The 20,327-nt window shown below is 57.7% G+C and overlaps 1 protein-coding gene across 1 annotated transcript; it reads left to right on the top strand.

Annotated features, from left to right (window-relative positions):
• The first annotated feature begins 470 nt into the window (after window positions 1-470).
• Window positions 471-19,450, top strand: LMNA (lamin A/C). The gene is made up of 12 exons (XM_082666160.1): window positions 471-1,026; window positions 12,466-12,622; window positions 13,946-14,071; window positions 14,332-14,502; window positions 14,705-14,830; window positions 15,386-15,606; window positions 15,700-15,922; window positions 16,353-16,460; window positions 16,569-16,688; window positions 17,118-17,207; window positions 18,004-18,273; window positions 18,550-19,450. Exons 1-12 carry the CDS (start codon window positions 671-673, stop codon window positions 18,574-18,576), a joined length of 1,995 nt encoding a protein of 664 aa, XP_082522286.1. The 5' UTR covers window positions 471-670; the 3' UTR covers window positions 18,577-19,450.
• The last annotated feature ends 877 nt before the right edge of the window (window positions 19,451-20,327 follow it).

The raw sequence follows: 20,327 nt of genomic DNA, 5'->3' as shown, positions 1-20,327 counted from the left end.
ACTATGGGGAGGAAAGGGGGAGCCAGTGGTGGAAGAAGAGTGAGTCACCCTGATGCGCACCAGCCTTAGGCCTCCCCCTACTTTATCTGCCTGTCTGGCACCCTCCCTTGCTTTACACCCACTTTCCCTCTGTCCCCCGCCCTTTGCCCACCCACCCTCACCCCTTGGCTCTGCCCTCTACCCCCGAAGGCCTGAGGCAGTGGTGGCAAGCTTGCAGCTTGGAGCGCTGAGCAGGCAGGGACCTAGACGCGAGCTTCAGCTAAGCCTCGGGCACGCAGGGGGTGCGCGAGAGAGGGTGGAGCCCTACTCCGCCACCACCGCCGGGTGGTCCTCTCCCCTCCTCACCCCTCCCGCCCCCCCAACCCCCCGTGGGTATGCGACGGCCCCTTTAAGAGCAGTGGCCCCTCCTCCAATTCCCTAGACCTATTAGAGCCTTTGCTCGGGCGCCGGTGACTCAGAGTGTTCGCGGGAGCGCCGCATCCATACCGGCCAGCCCAGATCCCGAGGTCCGACAGCGCCCGGCCCAGATCCCCACGCCTGCCAGGAGCCAGACGAGAGCCAGCCAGCCGGCCGGCGAGCTCCCACCCCGAGCAGTCTCTGTCCTTCGGCCCGAGCCGCTTGCCCTTACCGGGACCTCTGCCCCGCGGGCAGCGTTGCCACCCTGCCGGCCATGGAGACCCCATCCCAGCGGCGCGCCACCCGCGGTGGGGCGCAGGGCAGCTCCACCCCGCTGTCGCCCACCCGCATCACCCGGCTGCAGGAGAAGGAGGACCTGCAGGAGCTCAATGACCGCTTGGCGGTCTACATCGACCGTGTGCGCTCGCTGGAGACGGAGAACGCAGGTCTGCGCCTTCGCATCACCGAGTCCGAGGAGGTGGTCAGCCGCGAGGTGTCCGGCATCAAGGCCGCCTACGAGGCAGAGCTCGGGGATGCCCGCAAGACCCTCGACTCGGTGGCCAAGGAGCGCGCCCGCCTGCAGCTGGAGCTGAGCAAAGTGCGCGAGGAGTTCAAGGACCTCAAGGCACGGTGAGTGCGCCCAGGTGGCGGCGTGGGGCCGGGAGAGGCGCAGAGAGGGCGAGCGGACTGTCGCCCTTGCCGGGCTCCAGACGGCTGATAACTTTGCGTTATAGTCTCCTCCCTCACCGGAACCGCCCCCAGCGGGTGACTGGCAGTGCCAAGGGAAATTGTCAAGACAGGACAGAGAAGGGAGGGGTCTCTGGGAGAGGGTGGAATATATAAGGTAACGGCGCGGGCAGCAGGGCCAAGTAGGGGCTGGTGGCAGGTCCACATTCTGTCAGGGTGGGATTTGCCAGTCATTTGGGGCCTGGGGGAGAGTCTTGGGCAAAGCGGAACTGACTCTGCCAGGTCTAAGAAATCTGGGCACCCAGGACACTTTGGAGTGGGTGAAAGGCTCCTGTTAGAACTTTCTTGGCAGGCTTGGCACTGTGCCAACTTTGCCCAGCCTGGCTCTGAACACATGACACCCACTAAGACAGGGTTCCCAAGCTGGCAGATGTCCAGTGGTGCTGGAGAGAGGTCACCAAAGCAGGGTGACCCCCTTTTTCCCCTGCAGGGGCATGGTGATGGCCCCCTCAGCACGACCCTTACCCGGGTTCTCTCTAAGAGTTGGGAAGCTCTCCTTCACTCCCTACCTGTCTGAGACCTTCCCTGGACTCTGACAGGCCCACCAAAGAGCTCCAGGAGAGCGGCTTCCCCACAGCTCTCACAGCCCTTGGCCTGCTTGGCCCAGGAATGCAAGGGAGGGAGGGAGACAGAGGGCAGAGGCTCCCAGCTCAGGAAGTTGTGCTATGCCCAGGTCTGCCTCCCCGCTTCCCCACCTTCCCCCATCCCACCCTCACCCTCTGCCTGGAGTCTTCGAGGGTTGGGGGCTTGTCGCTCCCTGCCTCCCTCCTTGGGGTGAGCCGCTTTCATTTTCCCAGCCAAGCTGAGCAGCCTTTGCTCTGGCCCAGTCCTCTCAGCCGCTGACTTTTTGTTGTTGTTGTTCTTTGCCTTGTTCAACTACCAGAATATAGTGACATTTTTGAAATCCAGCCGTTGGAAGCTTCAGGCCACTCCTACCTTACCCATCCCTGCCCCATTCTACCGCACCCTACTTGGCTCCTCCCTCTTTTCTAAAAAGGCCTTCGGAGCTGGGAAGTTTAGGCCATCCTCAGCTCCCCAAGAATTTGTTTTCTATGAAGACCTCAGCCAAAGAGCACTAAAGGTGCTTGGAGGTCCCTGGTTGGGGTGGGGTATGGTTTGACTTTCCTTCTTTCCCTTGGCATCATCTTCTCCAGACTCACGCTCTTCTCAGAACCTCTGTGTATTCTGTGCTCTTTATACCCCTTCGTGAGCCCCTACCCCAGGCATGGTGGGTGTGGCAGATCCATCATCCCCTTGTGAAGATTAGATGGAAATTGAAATTGTGTGGAGAGGCAGGGTGACTTGCCTGCCGCCCCCCACTCTGGCTGTGGCTTGTGGGGATCTCAGTTCTCCCGCCAGACCAGGGATCGAACCCGGGCCATGGCAGTGAAAGCCCAGAATCCTAACCACAAGGCCACCAGGGAACTCAGGGTGACTTTATTTCTGTTGAAAGGGATCACTCCTGTCATTGTCCACTAGCGATAGGAGTAACTTAGTTAGCAGGGCAGACAGGAGGCAAGCTAAGGGGAGTCCCAGAGAATTAGTGTTCTAAACTAGTCCACGCAACTACCAAACTACTACCTTGCAGATCCCTGTGAAGGGCATTGTTAGCAGATCGTTTTCTGGGGAAGGCATTGATCAGGGAACAGAACAAGTGGAGTCTATGGTCTCTCGCTAACCCAGCCACGCCAGTCTGTCTCCTCTGCCTCCTGGTGCAGCTGTCGGGCCTGGGACACCAGGCGGGTGTGCACGCATGTGGGACAGGGCCGGGGGTGGTGTGTGTACTTGTTATATTTAGCCACCTGCCTCTCCTCTCCCCCACTCATCCTGGCTGGGGAGGCTGGACTTCCGGAAAAGGGGGGGCGGGTTTGCACACCTGGATCCTAGGCTGATGAGAGGCAGGGTGGAGACAAAGAGGGCTCAGGTTGGGGTTTCTGTCCTGTTCTATGTCCCCAGTGGGAGGAGCAACGATTTGTTGCTCCCTTTTGCAGTCTGCTGTGCTCAGGGTGAGGTGTGGAGTAGAATGAAGAATTTGGGAGAGGAAGAAAGGCATTGTCCTAACTCCTCCCACTAAAGCCTAGGGAGAAGGTGTTGCCTGGTTTAATGTTTAGTTAGAGCTCAGAGTTCAGGGCCAGGCTTTGGGTTGGGATGCAGAGCTGTCTGTAAGATCTTGTGGGGATTCCTGGCCCAGCCTTTGTACCTTGACCACACCCAGGGGTTTGGGGCACCCTCTCATCAGGCTGGGTTACAGGCTGCAAGCAGAAACACTACCCCCACCCACAAACACATACACACATCCTCTCAATTCTGGAGCTCCAGGGATTTGGACATCTAAGTGCGGGAAGAATGAGGAGGTTAAAAGATCAGGGAAGGCCTGCCTGGGGTCCAGGCTTGGAACTAGGCCCCACCCCAAGCAGGACAGCTGGGTGGATGACTCAGATGCTGCCCCCCTCTCTCCCACCCTTGTGGCTTTACAAAAGGCAGCAAGAGACAGGGTGGAGACAGCAGACGTCTTAAAGGGAGGGATGGGGGCCCGAATGTCTGCATCTTCTGCTCCCCGCTCCCCACTGCATCCTGGGATCCTTTTCTACCTCCTTCCTAAGGTTCTGGTGGTGATCTGAAACCAGGACTCCTGACAGGCAGTATGCACAAGTAGTTCTAGAGTTGAGGTCTAGAGTTATGGGCTTGGGCTGCGGGATGGTGCCAGGGTCTGTGTCTTCCCGTGCGGAACTGGTGGAGGAAGGCTGAGTCAGAAGTGGGGAGATCCCAGCCCCACAAAGCAGAAGCGTCTCTTCCTCCCCAGACAAGGCCTGGGTGCTCAACGACTTCCTGAATTGCCCACCTTTTGCGGCCCTGGTTGGGATAGGCAGGGACCTGCCAGGCCCAGGTTCATCCAAGCTCTCATCAGGATAAGAAAAGCAAAAGCCAGAGAGGTATAGAGGCTTGTGCCATGTCACACAGCAGGGGAGTGACAGGTCAGGACTTGAGCACAGGCCTTCTGCTTCTTAGTTATGTGCTCGTACCATTAAACCGTACTTCTCTAGCTTAGGGGACAGGCTGGAGGATCTGGAAGGCGGGTTGGGATGACTGAGGTGCACTCCTGCAGTCTGGAGATTCTGCTCTGGGACCAGTGTTGTCTTCATGTTCTGCTGTTCCGCAGGGCCTGTTAACCCTTGGTCAATAGGCTTTGCCACATCCCATACCTGGAAAGACCCAGGACCCTGCCAGGCCATGGATCATGGGACAGAGCTCAGGGAGGCTGGTGATTCCTGTCTTGAGACTGTCTTGGGACTTGTCATGGGAATTGTCTGTCTACCTGGATCTGCAGGAGGCCGTGCCCTTTGGCAGATACATAAGGATAACAGGGATGGAGGCCTTTCGAGGGTACCTGGGCCCCAGTCCTCACCTGAGGGAGCTCCTGGTGTCATCTCTTCCCCCACCCCACACCCTGAAGTCCACATTCTTATTCAAACGGAAAGAAGAAGGTACAGCTAACCCTGGGGGCTGAGCAGTAAGTACTTAAGGAGCCCAAGAGAAACAAGAAAGACAGTAATTCCTGCCAGGGCCCCTGATTGCCTTCCCACGATTGATGCCCCCAGCCGGCACATCCCCTGGCCTCCAGGAATCTGAGACTTACTCTTGCATGGGATGTGCCCATTGTCCCCACTCCCAGTCCCACCCCCAGTGATTCAGTAGCTCAGTGTCAGGGCTGAAGGCAGGGACAGCTGTGGGGACAACTGGTAGGAGATGCCTTTACCTACCAACTGTGCCCTCTGCTCCCCCTCCCTTGCCTCCCTCCTCCCCAGCCCCTGACTACCTCTAGCAGCTGCAGCAGGCAAGACCAGGTCTGGCTCAGAGGCCCAGGGCAGTTCATTCCATTCTCACCTCCCTGAGCCCCACCCTGTGTACTGAAAATGACACAGGCCAAGCTCGAATATTCTTGGAGACAGCAGGAAAGAGGTTCTTTGGGGAAGGTTGCAGCATCTGCTACTGCTTAACAAGAGGCAAGGTGGTCCACCAACAAAATGACAGGTAGCAGGAGGTAGCGGAAACAGCCCTGGCCCTTGGTGTCCTTAGTTCTAGGCTTGGCCCTGCCGCTAAATTGCTGTGTGACCTTGAGCAAATCACCCCCCATCTCTGGATTTCCCTAGCTATAAAAGAAAGGGGTGAGGGCAGAAGGTCTCCAGAGATCCCTCTGGTTCCAGAGTCGTACAATGACCCACAAAGTGAGAAAACAGTCCTCTAAAATACCACACTATAAGTATGAAAATCGAATATAATTAATAACCAATGCTATTCACAATAGAAATATTTCCCACAAGCTTGGAATTAAAAGTACTAACACCCTCCTCTCTTTCTCAGAGAAAGTTTGTGAGAAACGGTTAACTATTCTGGCATCATATCCTTGGCTTATGCTTTGCTTTTACTGCTAGTAGGAAAGGACACTACGTTTTTAATGTGTCTCCCTTCAGGACATGTCATGTAGGCTGTATCATGCAGGAGAGGGAGAGTCCCATGGATCTGTGTTGGGGAAGAAGGGAGGCTCTGGGGCAGGCAGGACTCTTACCTTAGTGCTGGCCAGGATTAGACAGCATGAACCCGGAATAAGAGGGAGGTGCAGGGGTGACCTTGAACTGCCCCCCTTCTCTCCTTCCTGCACCCGCAACCTGAGGCTGGGCTGTGAGGAAGTCTTGGCCCTTAACAATCTCTCAAGGAAGGGGACAGTTTGGGAAGGAGGCGGGGCAGGGTGGGGGGACAGGAGCTCCCCCTGCCCGTTTGTGGGAGAGGAAGCTTGAATCCTGCCTGTCGAAACCAGGAATAATTCTGGCTGGAATCCCAGGCCCAGCAGACGAGCTGAGTCACGGTAGAGGGCAGAGTAGAGAGTGGACGGGAGACCCTGAACTTGTCCAGTCAGAGAAGAAAAGGCAGAGGGATGGCCTTTTATTGAAAACTACGATGGGTGTTCTTGTTGAGTGGCAGCAAGAGGGATGAGGGCCTGAATCACATGAGGGACAGATGGAGGGGAGCAGAACACAGGAGTCCCTTTAGGGACTGGCTCAGGGGAGTTAGAGACCCTTAATTTCAAGGGTCCCAGACCTGGGCAGTTGAGAGGGGGCTGTTTGGGATTGCCAAGGCACCCCCTTCCTTCTCCTGAAGCTCCAACGCTGCCACCCTCTGCTGGCTGGGAGAGAGCATTGCATCTTCCCAGGCTGGAGTTGGAATGCAGTGGTACCAGAACTCCTCGGCCCTCCCCCCACTACCTCTCTCCATCCTGGGGTGCGGCTCCCACCCCCTTCCCGCTGTTGTCAGGGTTAATAACCATGAGCCACCAGTCGGAGGGTTAATACGTCCTAAGAAGGGACAGCTAAGTCACCTTCTTGTAGGGATCCCCTAAATGTCCCACCTTATGGCCAGTGGCCTCCCTCCCTCCCACCCCCAGGACATCCTACCTCTTCCCAGGCCTTCCGTCTCCCCTCCATGCCCCCACTTCTTTTGGTCTGTTCTCAGGCCTCAGCCCTGCATTTTTATGACAACACAGGAATAATTTCTGGAGAAACAGGCCAGGAAGAAGGAAAGTGGAGTTTGGCATGGGACCTGGAGGGAGCAGTTGGTCAGGAAGCCCGCTGCCTGTTGTCCAGGACCCCAGCACCCTGGCCTCTGGCCGCAGGCCTCTCCTGCCTCTGCACAATGCCACGTTGATACACCCAGCAGCTGTGACTCAGGCCTGGCCCCCTGCCAGTCCCAGCGCCTCTGCTGGAGTTGCGTCTGAACGTGTCAACAGGCCTCCTGTCCCCCTCTCAGCACCAGTTCCCCCATCCCAACCCTCCCTCTGCTTGGAATTAGACCTGTCTTTGTCTGGGGCGAAGACAGCTGGGAGCCTGGTGGCTCTGGAAGGGGATCTGAGGACCCTCAGACCCCGAGCATATGTGGCAGGTGTCACGCCCAAGGGAGGCGTGTGGAAGCAGAGCTGTGCCTGCTGTGGGTGCATGTGCCTGTGTGGGGAGGCCCATGCACCCACATACTGGGGGTCGACCTCTACCATGTGCTTTCCAGGTGCAAGACATTCAGAACTTCACAGGGTGGCGTTTGGGGGAGGCTCAAGGGGCTTCTAAGTCCCTGGAACACCTGCCCCTCTCAGTTCCTCTCTTCAAGGTCTCCTTTCCAGAAAGGGCTGGTACCTTGAATGCCAGAGTGGGGAACCAGATGTCCCAGCCTATCCACGTCCTACCCATACCTGAAAGTGATGGCAGACCCACAGACCAGCCAAGAACCCAAGCAGTGGTTACTTTTGGGGGTGGGGGACCGTCAAACTTCATGGCTCCACACACAGCTGTGGGAGTAGCTGATGTTTGAGGGCTGTTTCACTAAGTCTCTGTATCATCACTCTCAGACTGGGGTGGCTCCCAGCAATTGAGCAGAAGTCGAAGTGTCTTCCAGGCTCTCTTCCTGGGTGTCTCTGTCTACTTTCTGCGCCCTCTGTGTGTGTCATGCCATTTTCTGTGTCTGTCTCCATCTGTTGTGAGTGTCCTCAGGTGACTGGGTGGGCAGGGTTTTAGGGTCTGAGGCTGCTCTTCTCCAGGCCTCGGTTTCCCCATCTGTAAAAGGGCAGGAGTTGGTCCAGGAAGAGGTCCCCCTAGAAGCCTTGAGCTCCTCCTAGTCTCAGGGCATTTGGGGACATACAGAAAAAGCCCGGAGACACACTTATTACTGGAAAGAGAATAAACCAGCAGATATAACAACAGCTGAACGCACTTGGAAGAGGAGAGAGAGCTGGGACTGGATCTGGAGGCGCTGGGCTGAGGCGGGGCTCAAACAGAGGTGGGGGCGTGGATTTGGATAGGTGGAGGGAGGGAAGGATACATTTCAGTGGGGGGAGTTGCTGGAACAAAAGGAGGAACGTGCGGCCGGCTTGGGGTGGCCGTTGGAGACGCCCCATCACCTGGCAGGGAGTCAGCCTGGGCAGAGGTCTAGACCCCTGGGAAGAGAGGGGAGAACTCTCGCCAAGCCAGGAGGGCTGGGACTCACTGCTCTGCCCCCAGCCCTGCTCTGCCCCCAGCCCTGCTCTGCCCTGCCCAGCCACAGGGGTCTCCCTTTCCTGCGAGGCAGGAGACGCTCGGGGGCTCAGGGCCCTTTGTGCGCCTGCCTCCCCTCCCCCTCCTCCCGTCTCTGACCCGCGGCGATGGGGAACACGGAGGGCCGGTGAGGCTGGGGCGGGGCCAGTGAGTGGACAGGGGCGGGTCTGAGGGAGCCCGGCTGGGCTGGTCCGGCTCCTCCACCGCTCCCTTGGCCACCTGCCCCTCCCACTTCTTATTTTTAGCCCCAGTCCGTTGTCGTTGCTCCCCTTGTCTCTTCCTCAGCTCAGCGGAGGAAATGGGGGCCTCTCCCTCGGGGCCTAGCAAGTTGCTCCCGGCAAGCGGGCCCAAACAGGCCTGCGGCCGGCCCTGGCTTCCATATCTGGCATCTGAGCTGGGCTGAGGAGGGTGACTCAGCGGGCGGGTCAGCGCCTGGCCCAGTGCCCACCTCAGCCCCTTTCCCGTGCTGCGTGCCTTTCTCCCCCTCCCCCGCCCCCCCAGGCAGCCCCCAGAGTCCTGGCCTGCAGTGGCCCTGGAGCCTGGCTTCCCTATCCCACCAGCCAGCCTCAGCGTAACAGAGCCCCAGCCTGGGGCCACACGCGCCAGCTCCCAGGTCTCATTTCTACCTTATTCTTTTCCTCTCTGCTCCCCTGCCCTCCCCCACCCCACTCGTCCCTCCTTCTGCGATCAGATATGCCAGACGTGGGAAGAGTTAGAAACAGGATGCCCAGCCCTTCTTGCCTCATGAATGCCCGCTGGGATGGAGCCACTCCTGTGTGGGAGGAGCCTGGCGGATGGGAGGGAGAAGCCGGCAACCCTCTGGCATGGCACCGGGCCTGGGGCAGGACGTGGGTAAAGCCAGGGTCTCCCCTGTGAGCACCAGAGGATTTCCCGACCCCTGCCAGAGTATTGTGTGCTTGAGGATGAGTCACCTGTGGAGCCCCTGGTTCCCACCCTTCCAGCTCCCCTTGCCTGCCTCACCCTGTCCTCCCTGCCAGCCCAGTCCTCCCTGCCCTAGCTGTGGGGCAGCAGTCAGCATGTGCCCGGCTTTCCCACCGCCAACCCCCAGTGGACTCAGGCACGGGCAGCAGCACCACTCTGGGGCTGAACGCCTGGCCAGTGTCTGCTTGGGGTCCCTGCTAGGGCTGAAGACCCCAGCTAGGGAAGAAATGGCATTTGGACCTGGTGGTCAGGCAAGACTGGGGAGGAGGTTGGAGAGGCACTGGTTTCCGTACTGCCACCCGCAGCGGTCTCTTGGGGAGTGCTTGTGGCTCCCTGGCCACAGAGCTCCTGAGGTCTGAGTCATGAGCCCATGGGTGACAGTGGCTGCTTCCCCACAGAGGGGAGCTCCCCAAACACGGCTGAGAAAACCACAAAGGCTCTTCCTTGCTTCCCTCTCTTTGCTTGGGGTTTCCCTCACCTGCAGGGTGTGCCTTAGTCCTTTCATCGCATGTCTTTTAAGCGCTAATCAAAGCCTCCAGGAGGGGAAGGAAAATCGCCCCCTTAATTTCTCTGGAGGCCATTAGAGCACGGGAGGTGGAGCAGTACATCAGTGATTTCCAGCTCTGCTCCCGACTTGCTGTAGGACCCTGGAGGGACCCTGGACGTAGCTCTCTGTGCCTGTTTCCTCACTCACGCAGTATTAGCACCTATCTCAGTAGGGAAGCCGTGGAGATTAAGTGAGTTAATATTATAATATTTAGGGCAGTGTCTTGTATGCAATTAGGTGTGTTTGCTGTCATTATTATTAGTATTAGTCTGAGTATCAGTATTAATATTAGTATTACTACTACCCCACCTTTGGGAGCAGAAGGAACTGAAGAGGTTATACTGAAGGACAAAATCCTGCAGTTGTCAGGCTGTGTGAGCCCCCGAGGACAGGGACCGTGCAGCTCCGTTGTTTTCCTCTGTCAGTGCTGCGTTGCACTGCCACAGGAAAGGTATTTCCAAGGAGAACTTCTGCAGTTCCTCTCCTGGTGTCTGAGGAGGCCAGGGAGGCGGGACTAGGGAAGAGACACCCTTGAGATGCCTTCCGAAAGCATCACGGTGCTCCTTCCTGCTTCTCCCAGCTCAGGCTGGCTGGATCTGGGAGCCCTCTTTCTCCTGCTGGCTTCTCTGCTCTCTCTAGACCTGTGGCTTAGGGGGAGGGGGAAGGGGAGGGGAGGGGGAGGAGGGAGGAGAGGGGGAGGAGGGAGGAGTCCTGATCAGCAGCCAGAATTGACTGTGACCGCCCCCCCCCCCCAGCCCAGTCCCTATAGCTGCTTGCCGTGCTTGACACTGGGTCACTCACCTTCCTCCTCTGTGCCTCAGTTTCCTCATCTGTACAAGGAGGGGGTTAAGCTGAACGTATGCTCAGCTCCTTCTAGTTCTCTAAATTCTGAGAGCCTCCCAGGATGGCCAGCTGCAGCCGTTAGCCTGCAGGGTAGAGAGGCCTCTTGGCTGGGAAGTCCCTGCCAACCTTGGAGTCAGCCCAAGGGGATCGGAATCTATGTCTGCTGCGTCGCTTCGCTTTACCAGCGGTTTTTCTTCTTTTTCCCTCCTCGCCCTGCAGCTGCCTCAGCTTCGGAAAAGTTCTGAAGTCATGGAAAGTTGGGGCTATGCTCCCAGCCAGGGGCTGGGCCGGATGGCAGCCAAAACCTGAGCTGGGTTTTGACTTTATTTTTAGCTTTTCTGGCTGAGACGGAGGAGGGGAGACATCCTCCAGATCTGGAAGGGCCTCTTTTCACAGGAGACAGACACTGTTGCATTAAACAGCTTGTTCTGAGATGTGGCCAGAGGCCTGGACAGAGCAAGCGTGCAGGCTGGGGGTGCTTCCCCCAGGTCTTCGGGTCCTTCCCTTGCCTGTCTGGGTGTTGCTCTGTCCCCCCTCCCAGTGGAGCCCAGTTGGAGGGGAGGTGGCTCCTGTTTGAAATCTAAGCTGGTGGCAGGAGAACACCGTCTCAGTCTCGGGCCCTCCCTCCAGAGCTGCCTCCAGTCTAGGCTTCTCCATCCTGCTTCACAGTGAATTGTTGGGTCTGCTGGAGCTGAGGGCTTTGGTGGCAGGAGAAAAATGTTGGCAGGGCCACTTTTCTCCTTTCCAGGATAGAATTTTTTTCCCCCTGCCCACGTTTGGTTTTCCTTTTTTCCATCTGCCATGGTGGGTTCATGCTTGAAGTCTGATGAGTTGCAGATGGCAACTGGGCCCAGGCCCCTTGTCTCTTCCCTTCCACTCCCTGGGCCTAGTGGTTTCTCTCACCACGCATTGCTGAAGGGATCATTACAACTGAAAAGTTCTTGGGTTCCCCAGAGGTCTTTAAGAAAATAGGATCCCTCTATTTCTCTAGGTCACTCTCCAGCAAAAGTCATCAGTGGCCCAGAAAGGGAAGGGAGGTGGCAGAGGCAACCCCTGTTTGGTTGGTTCTAGCTAAAGCTTTACCCAGTTTGAGGAGTGGGGAGGTTCAAGGCTGGAACCCAGGTGGACCTGGAGGCCTGGGGGTCACATCTGGAGCCAGATGCTGAGGCCTGTGGTCGATGTGTCGGGCTCAGCATTCTCAGGCTCTGATGAGGCCCAGAGGGAGGAAGGCTGGAACCCCTGTGCTCTGCCCAGATCAGGGGACCCAGACTGGGTCCGAGAAAGGGAAGGGTCAGTACCATGCCTGGCTGTCCTCGTCCCAGGTCTCCCTGAGCTTTAACCAGGCTTTCCCTCCCAGCAGTTCCCGGTGTGTAAAAGGGACTAGGGGAGGTGACAGACACCTTTAGGTCTCAAACTGATAAGTGTTAGGGACGCACAGACCCAAGGCCTAGGAGCCTGGCTGTCTGGGTACCCACAGGGAAGGAGGCTTGGCTGAATGGAAGGTGGGTGGAGTCGGGGGAGAAGGTTAAGGCCCTCTGTGGGAAGGGGCAGGAGACAAAGGTGGCTCTGTCTCTTTGGGAAGGAATGGGAGGGGAGAGAGGGAAAAGCATTCATCTCACGGGATCGAGCTTTGCCCTTGGCCCCAGGCGCGTTCCTGAGTACTGAGTCATGGGAAGGGTGGAGAAGCAGGAAGGGGGTTTTGGGGACCTTGGGGGAAGTGGGAGTCCAGCCCCAGAGGCAGGCAGATGCAAACGAACCAAAGTCAAGGATGCCCTCCCCTGGCAGTTTGAGGGATAGCAGAGCCAGGCCCCACAGCTGACCTCCCAGAACCTGCCTTCTCTCTCTCCCTGCGGGACCTGGCTCTCTCTAGGAACACAGACTCCTCCTCTTAAACCCACTCTTCCCTGGCTTCTTTAGCAATACCAAGAAGGAGGGAGACTTGATGGCTGCCCAGGCCCGGCTCAAGGACCTGGAGGCTCTGCTCAACTCCAAGGAGGCTGCACTGAGCACTGCTCTCAGTGAGAAACGCACGCTGGAGGGCGAGCTGCATGACCTGCGGGGGCAAGTGGCCAAGGTGAGGCCCGCCCGTGATGCCACCTGACACCTGTCCCCCCTCCCCTGCCAAATGCACACTCACTCTTCCACCCCAGGCCCCCTCAGGAGGTGCCCAGTCTGACCTGTCACATGGTATCAGAGCCATTCCCATGTCCTACCCTCGTTGCACCCATCCAGACCATATTGCATCCTCCTTTGCTGCCCATGGTGTCTAGCACGGTGAATTTAAAAGAATCCACAAGCCATTTCCATTTAACTTTGCAATGAATTGTGCCTGGCCCTGGATCCCTCCCGGTGTGACCCTGCTAGAGAGAGCCATGACCTCTCTGGGAGGCAGGAGAGGATGTAGCCTGTCCGCAGAGCCCTGATCGGGAGCTGATGGTCGATCACGTATGGATGCATGTTCTCAGTGCTCAGCATGTATACGATGGTCTTTACTTTCAAAACACTTTGCTATGTATTCTAGCCTCTAATCTCTCATGTTACAAGCTAAGGAACAGAATCAAAGAAGCTGGCTTGTTCCCAATCTCACAGCCACATCTGCTCAGAGCAGGACCAGGACTAGAGACAGTCACCAAGCTTCTGTCCTGGGCTGTCTTCCCTCCCAGGCCCTGCCGCCACGGTACACCGTGGAAAGACCAGGAGAAGCCAGCATGTTGACAAAAAAACCAAGGCTGGGCCATTCTCCTCCCAGGTCCTGCCCCCAGCCCTTCCCAGCTTCACTTCCCAGCTTGGGCTTTCTAAGATGAAGATCTAAGACAGGTGCACCCCTACTTGAGCTTCACAGGATTGTTTCGTGGCAGATAAGGGCGCGTCTCTCCATGATCAAACCCCTGCCTTCCAGTCTGGCCGCCTCTGCTGTCACTCTACCCGCTGAGCCCTGTCCTTCAGGCTTCAGCAGTACTGACTGGAGATCCTGAAGTGAAGATCCTTCTTCCCTCTGTGCCTTTGCACTTGGTTCCTGTCTGCCCCACTCACCTGTCCTTCAGATCTCAGCCTCTTGGAGGCCTTCCCGGAAGCCCCCTCTACCACCCCAGGCACACTTTGGTTCCTTCCCTCATATTCCTTCTGTATTCTGGACATACTTCCTTTATAGCAATTGCTATGTTGTGCCAGAGAAAGGAGGCACTGTCTTTTTTTTTCTTAGCACAGTACCTACCCAGAGTCATTACTGTGAGGGAATAAATATATTATTACCAATATGGGTATCCAAGGCTCTCACTCCCCTAGACCTGTTTCTGCACATATAAAGGGATGTGCTGGATGCAGCCCACTTCTCAGCTTCCTTCCAGCTCTGATGTCCTATGATCCCTCTCCCTGACCTCTGCCCCCTTCCTCTCAGCTCGAGGCAGCCCTGAGTGAGGCCAAGAAGCAACTTCAGGATGAGATGCTGCGGCGGGTAGATGCTGAGAACAGGCTGCAAACCCTGAAGGAGGAGCTGGACTTCCAGAAGAACATCTACAGCGAGGTGGGAACTGTGCCCTGCAGACCGGAGGACCAGGGCTGGGTGGTGACAGACGTCAGAGCTGGGGCTGGGGGATCAGCTGTGTGCAGAGCTCCCTGCCTGACTCCCTTGTACTAGTGGATGGGGAGTTGGGGGGTGGCCAGCCCCCAGGTTAAAGTGGGGCTTTACAGTGACTCCATTCAGGGTTAGGACTGGGCCGGGAACTTGGGTTTCATCCTTGAAGGACTAGTTCTGATTTTGGTTTCTGGGTCCAACCCTTCCAGGAGCTTCGTGAGACCAAGCGCCGCCATGAGACGCGACTGGTGGAGATTGATAATGGGAAGCAGCGTGAGTTTGAGAGCCGGCTGGCGGATGCCCTGCAGGAGCTGCGGGCCCAGCACGAGGACCAGGTGGAACAGTACAAGAAGGAACTGGAGAAGACCTATTCTGCCAAGGTGCTCATTATCCCATGGCTCCCTTGCTGCCTCTGCCCCCAGCAGCCCTCCACCCGCCCACCCTGAGATGTCCTGTGGGAGATCGGGAGGACGGTGGCAGGAGCTCAGGGTACCCAGCCCCTGACGCTGCAGCAGTGATGCCCTTCTCAGGTCCCTCCTGCCTTTGGTCGCTGCAGCCCTAACCCTGTGTCCTCCCCTCCAGCTGGATAATGCCAGGCAGTCAGCCGAGAGAAACAGCAACCTGATGGGGGCTGCCCACGAGGAGCTGCAGCAGTCCCGCGTCCGCATCGACAGCCTCTCCGCCCAGCTCAGCCAGCTCCAGAAGCAGGTGATGCCCCCACCCCGCCCCTCCCCCATCAGCCAATAGTCTGGGCAGGATGTCAGGATGTCAAGTGGAAGTCCTGAGGAGGGGAGGGTAGTGGACAGAACATGCCCCCAGGACCACAGGCTGAGTAAGAAGCCTAGGATTTGGAGTCAGATGACCAGTTTGCTGTTCCAGGACTACCTCTTATCTCGCCTGTAAGACCTTGCTTCTCAGAGCCTTGGTTTTCCCATTTGAATATGGAGATCATTCTTATCCTCCCTAACTCATAGATCTGCCAGGAGACCCAGTGTGAGGTGTTAAAAGCATCAATATTCTTCTAGCTGGCTGTGCCACTTGTGGCAGAGGAAATAGGTTCTAGCCTCAGATTAAGAGGTTTCAGTTGGATATTGAGAAGGCCTCCCCAGTGGTCACCAGCCAGCCGAGGCCACATTAGAGCCATAAAAGGCTCTGATGGGAGCCTGGAGATCCTGGGGAGGATAACTGGGTGTCCCCTGCCCCTTACATCTCCATACTTGGGGCCCTTGGGAGCTCATCAGACCCCTGCCCCCCGTCACCCAGCTGGCAGCCAAGGAAGCAAAGCTGAGGGACCTGGAGGACTCGCTGGCCCGTGAGCGGGACACCAGCCGGCGGCTGCTGGCAGACAAGGAGCGGGAGATGGCGGAAATGCGGGCAAGGATGCAACAGCAGCTGGACGAGTACCAGGAGCTGCTGGACATCAAGCTGGCCCTGGACATGGAGATCCACGCCTACCGCAAGCTCCTGGAGGGCGAGGAGGAGAGGTGGGCTGTGCGGGAGTTGGGGAGGTGCTAGCGGCCGCCTCCGGCCTGCCACCGGCCTTGACTAGGCCCCCCACCCTGTCTCCCCCTCCGCAGGCTACGCCTGTCCCCCAGCCCCACCTCGCAGCGCAGCCGCGGCCGGGCCTCCTCCCACTCGTCCCAGACACAGAGTGGGGGCAGCATCACCAAAAAGCGCAAGCTGGAGTCCACGGAGAGCCGCAGCAGCTTCTCCCAGCACGCTCGCACCAGCGGGCGTGTGGCCGTGGAGGAGGTGGATGAGGAGGGCAAGTTCGTACGCCTGCGCAACAAGTCAAATGAGGTAGTCCCCCGGGTTGGGTCTAAGAGAATGCATCCGGGTTAGGGAGAAAACCTGGAAAGTGAAGGGATGGAGTTTGTGGGGAGGGCTGTTCCTCCCATCAGAGGCAGACCAGGGCAGTGTGGATATCTCCTCCACACTCTGGTTCCAGTCCTGGCTCCGGGACTCATCGGTGGCAGTGAGACCTTCGGCAATTTATTTAACCTCTCAGAGCATCGGTTTCCTCATCTGTCAAATGGGCATAATAATAGTCCCTAACCCTTTGAATTCTTGGGAAAATGAAAGTACTGAGTGTGTTTGGCACAGCATAAGAGCCCATAGATGTAGCTATTATTTATCCTTGAGGGGGAAGGCAGCGAGGGGCAGAATAGAGTGAGATAGACCCAAGAGCCTGAACGAGCCTCCCCCAACCTTCCCCTTCTCTCCCCGGCAGGACCAGTCCATGGGCAACTGGCAGATCAAGCGCCAGAATGGAGATGATCCCCTACTGACCTACCGCTTCCCGCCAAAGTTCACTCTGAAGGCTGGTCAGGTGGTGACGGTGAGTGGCAGGGTGTTTGGGACTCTGGGGTGGCCTCGGGTGGGGATGGGTTGGCCTGAGGATGGGAGTGCTGGAGTGAGCACCCTTCTCTAATTCTCCCTCCCCCAGATCTGGGCTGCAGGAGCTGGGGCCACCCATAGCCCCCCTACCGACTTGGTGTGGAAGGCACAGAACACCTGGGGCTGTGGAAACAGCCTGCGTACGGCTCTCATCAACTCCACTGGGGAAGTGAGTATGCCGCAGGCTGGCCTCTTACTGGACAAAGTTCCCCTGACGGCCAAAGTAGGAGCCAGCTGCCCCCAACCCAAAGGGGCCAATTCAGGGCCACTTCCTCCCAGCTCTCCTGTGCAGTCCCAGGCCCCAAACTCTCTAACCAGTGTACAGACCCAAAGCTGCCTCCCCCAGCAGCAGGAGGGGTGGAGGTTAGACAGTGAGGATTGTTAAGGCAGACCGTGCTCCTACCCAGAGAGTTTGACAGTGTCACCCTGGGGTAGAAACAATTTCCTTAGCTCCAGTACCACAGAGGACAGAGTAAGCAGCAGTTTGGACAAAGGGCAGGCCACTCGAAGGTTCTTAGGTGGTCACTGGGTTGGGTATGCTGCACACTCCTCCCCTGGCCCTGAGCCCTGACCCCTGGGGCTCTCGTATCCCCGGCAGGAGGTGGCCATGCGCAAGCTGGTGCGCTCAGTGACTATGGTTGAGGATGACGAGGATGAGGATGGAGATGACCTGCTCCATCACCACCACGTGAGTGGCAGCCGCCGCTGAGGCCAAGCCCACGCTGGGGCACCCAGCCAGGCCTAGGGACAGCCTCTCCCTGGCCTTCCCGTGCCCCAAAAATCTTTTCATTAAAGAATGTTTTGGAACTTCACTTGCTGCCCTGGCTTTTCTTCTCTCTCCTCCCTATACCTTGAACAGGGAACCCAGGTGTCTGGGTTCCCTACTCTGGTAAGGAAGGGAGTGGAACTTTCTGATGCCATGGAGTCTTCCCATGGGAGCAGTGGACAAGGGTCTGGATTTGTCTCCTGGGACAGGGATGGGAGGACAGATGTGGGGCACCCAGCCCTGCCTCTCTCCCCCAATTTCTGTTGCATGCATCTCCTTTCTTGTCTCCTCCCCATTCCTGTCACCTGCATGGCCTCTCATCTCCCCCATTTTTCCTGGGAGAACGGTCTCTCTCACCCACGCCGCTTCCCAATTAATTTTGCATGCCTGCTGCTCTACAAGCTTGTTCACTCTCTCTCCTTTCCCTCTTAAGCTCAGAGTAGCTAGGACAGAGTCAAAGCCACAACTCCCATTCCCTGTCTTCTGTCCCCAAGTCTTCATGACCCTGCCCCCTTTCGTGTCCTCCCTTCCCAGCCCCGGCCCCCTAAGCCCTATCGCTCGCCCACCGTTAGGTTAGGTTAGGTTAGGTTACTTGAGCGCAGAACCCCACCTTCCCACCTGGTAACTGGGAACCTGCAGGAGCGCGGAGCCTGGGTGTTGGGCCTGAGCAGTCAGTCTCAGACTCGCCGTCAGGCCTGAGCCTTGTCTCCCTCCTCAGGGCTCCCACGGCAGCAGCTCGGGGGACCCCGCCGAGTACAACCTGCGCTCGCGCACCGTGCTGTGCGGGACGTGCGGGCAGCCTGCAGACAAGGCGTCTGCCAGCAGCTCAGGAGCCCAGGTGGGCGGATCCATCTCCTCTGGCTCCTCCGCCTCCAGTGTCACAGTCACTCGCAGCTACCGCGGTGTGGGGGGCAGTGGGGGTGGCAGCTTCGGGGACAGCCTGGTCACCCGCTCCTACCTCCTGGGCAACTCCAGACTCCGAACCCAGGTGAGTTGTCCCTCTGCCTCTACACCCCCACAGGCAGCGGGGCCCTGGTCCCTGAGGGTTAGGGTGGCCCTGTGGGGGGAGAGCCTTCTCTTCCGCAGCCCGGGGGAGTGGGAGCCTCCTCCCCGAAGCCCAAGATCCTAGATGGTCGCTCCCGCATCCTGCCCCTCCTGTCTGAGCCCCAGATTGGAGGGCAGGGGTGGGGCGGGGGGTAAGGGGAGGGAGGGTATGGGCCAGGTGCTGCGGCTCACACGTCTCCCCTTCTTTCTTCTCTCTTAGAGCCCCCAGAACTGCAGCATCATGTAATCTGGGACCTGCCAGGCAGGGATGGGGGCGGAGGCCTCCTGCTTCCTCCTCACCTCATGCCCACCCCTGCCCTGCCCCTCCTGGGAAGGGGCTTGAAGCCAAAGAAAAATACCCCTTTGTTTTTTCTTCTATGTTTTTGTTTTTTTCTAAGAGAAGTTATTTTCTACAGTGGTTTTATACTGAAGGAAAAACATAAGCCCCCCCAAAAAGCGCATCTATCTCAATCCCCCCCTTTTTTCCCCTGCTTCTGGGGAACTCCATATCTGCCTTAAAACCAAAGAGGGAGCCAAGGGAAAGGGATGCTTTTTACAGAGCCTAGTTTCTGCTTTTCTGCCCTGCCTTCTGCCCCCATCCTGGGGACCCTGTGACATGGTGCCTGAGAGGCAGGTGTGGAGTCTTCTCCGCCAGGCCCCTGGGCCATCCCCCATCGTTCCACTACACCTGGCTGAGGCTCCTCCGCCTGCCCCACCCCCAGTTCCCCCCTGTCCCCAGCCCCGGGATGACTTGATTCTCCCAGGTACCAGCTGCGCTTGCTTTTTCTGTATGTTATTTAGACAAGAGATGGGAATGAGGTGGGAGGTAGAAGGAGGGTGAAGAAAGGTTAGAATGAGCCTGCCGTCACCCAGCTTCAGAGCCAGGGGTGGGCTGTGCCCAGTCACTGGAGATCGAGGTCAGGTGGGTGTAGGGGAGGAGGGAGAGGGAGGCTGACTAGAATGGGGGAGAGCCTGCTGGGGCCCCACCACAGAGGAGGAAGATGAGGAAGGGTGGAGGGTGTGTGGCAGTGGATTTTGGCAAACACTAAGGAGCCCCTTGCCTCCCATTTCCCATCTGCACCCCTTCTCTCCTCCCCAAATCAATACACGAGTTGTTTCTACCCCTGGCTGCTGTGGTGTCTGTCTTTGTTGGTGGGTGTCACTGTGTGTTCTGAGGGGCAGACAGACAGACACACACACACACACACACAAATGTCGCTCAGTCACCGCATCCTCACACCTCCCAGCCTTGCCCCTGCTCTAAGGGAGATGCGACAAGGCCCTCAGAGCTTCAGATGCACATCTGGGCACCCAGCGGTGGCTGATGGGGAGAGGCTCTGACCTGAGCATTGCCCACCCAGTGCAGGGCTCTCTCTCCATAAGTCCCTCAGAGAAGCAGAGCCTGAAGGAGAGCATTTCCTTCCAAGCTTTCTTCAAGCAGCCAGCACTTAGCGAGCATCTTCTTTGTGCTGCACCCTGAACTCAGCGTGAATACTGAGACATGATGATATGGACCCAGTCTGAGGGTGGTGACATCTCAGGACCTGGGGCAAGGACAGATGGGGAGGAGGGAATAGAAGCCAGTGAGAGCAGCAGGAAAGGGGCAGGACTGACTTTGCAAACAAGCAGTTAATGTCCCTCTGCGCCACACTCCATGCTCAGCTCAGGGACAGGGAAATGGACAAGACAGTGTGTTCAGTGTCCTCAGGGACCTTACATTCCACTGGGAGCCAGAAAACGTGGACTGCTGTGGACAAAGGGACGTGTCAGGCGGAGTAGGAGCCTCAGAGAGGGAGCCTATCATCTGGGGGAATGAGGAGCCCAGACTGAGGGAAAGGGCCCCAACCAGGGAAAATGAGTTATAGGAACCAAACTTTCTCTGGCCCTTTATAAATTCCAAAGCATCTCTGCGCTATTTCATTGGACCCTCATACTGTCTTGACAGGTGGATATTGTCCCCTTTGCCCCTGGAAATGGGGACTCAGAGTTAACAAGACC

The sequence above is a fragment of the Grampus griseus genome, assembly GCF_964374135.1.
Source record: "Grampus griseus genome assembly, chromosome: 1".
NCBI classification, from domain to species: Eukaryota; Metazoa; Chordata; class Mammalia; order Artiodactyla; family Delphinidae; genus Grampus; species Grampus griseus.
Note: the sequence above shows the minus strand (reverse complement) of the source record. Positions and strands in the feature narration are given on the sequence as shown.

Bases quoted from the DNA above. Each gene is read 5' to 3' on its own strand.
- LMNA (XM_082666160.1), top strand. From the start codon at position 671: ATGGAGACCCCATCCCAGCGGCGCGCCACCCGCGGTGGGGCGCAGGGC. The intron at 12,623-13,945 runs GTGAGGCCCGCC...CCTTCCTCTCAG, and splicing joins TGCGGGGGCAAGTGGCCAAG to CTCGAGGCAGCCCTGAGTGA. The intron at 16,461-16,568 runs GTGAGTGGCAGG...TCCCTCCCCCAG, and splicing joins AGGCTGGTCAGGTGGTGACG to ATCTGGGCTGCAGGAGCTGG.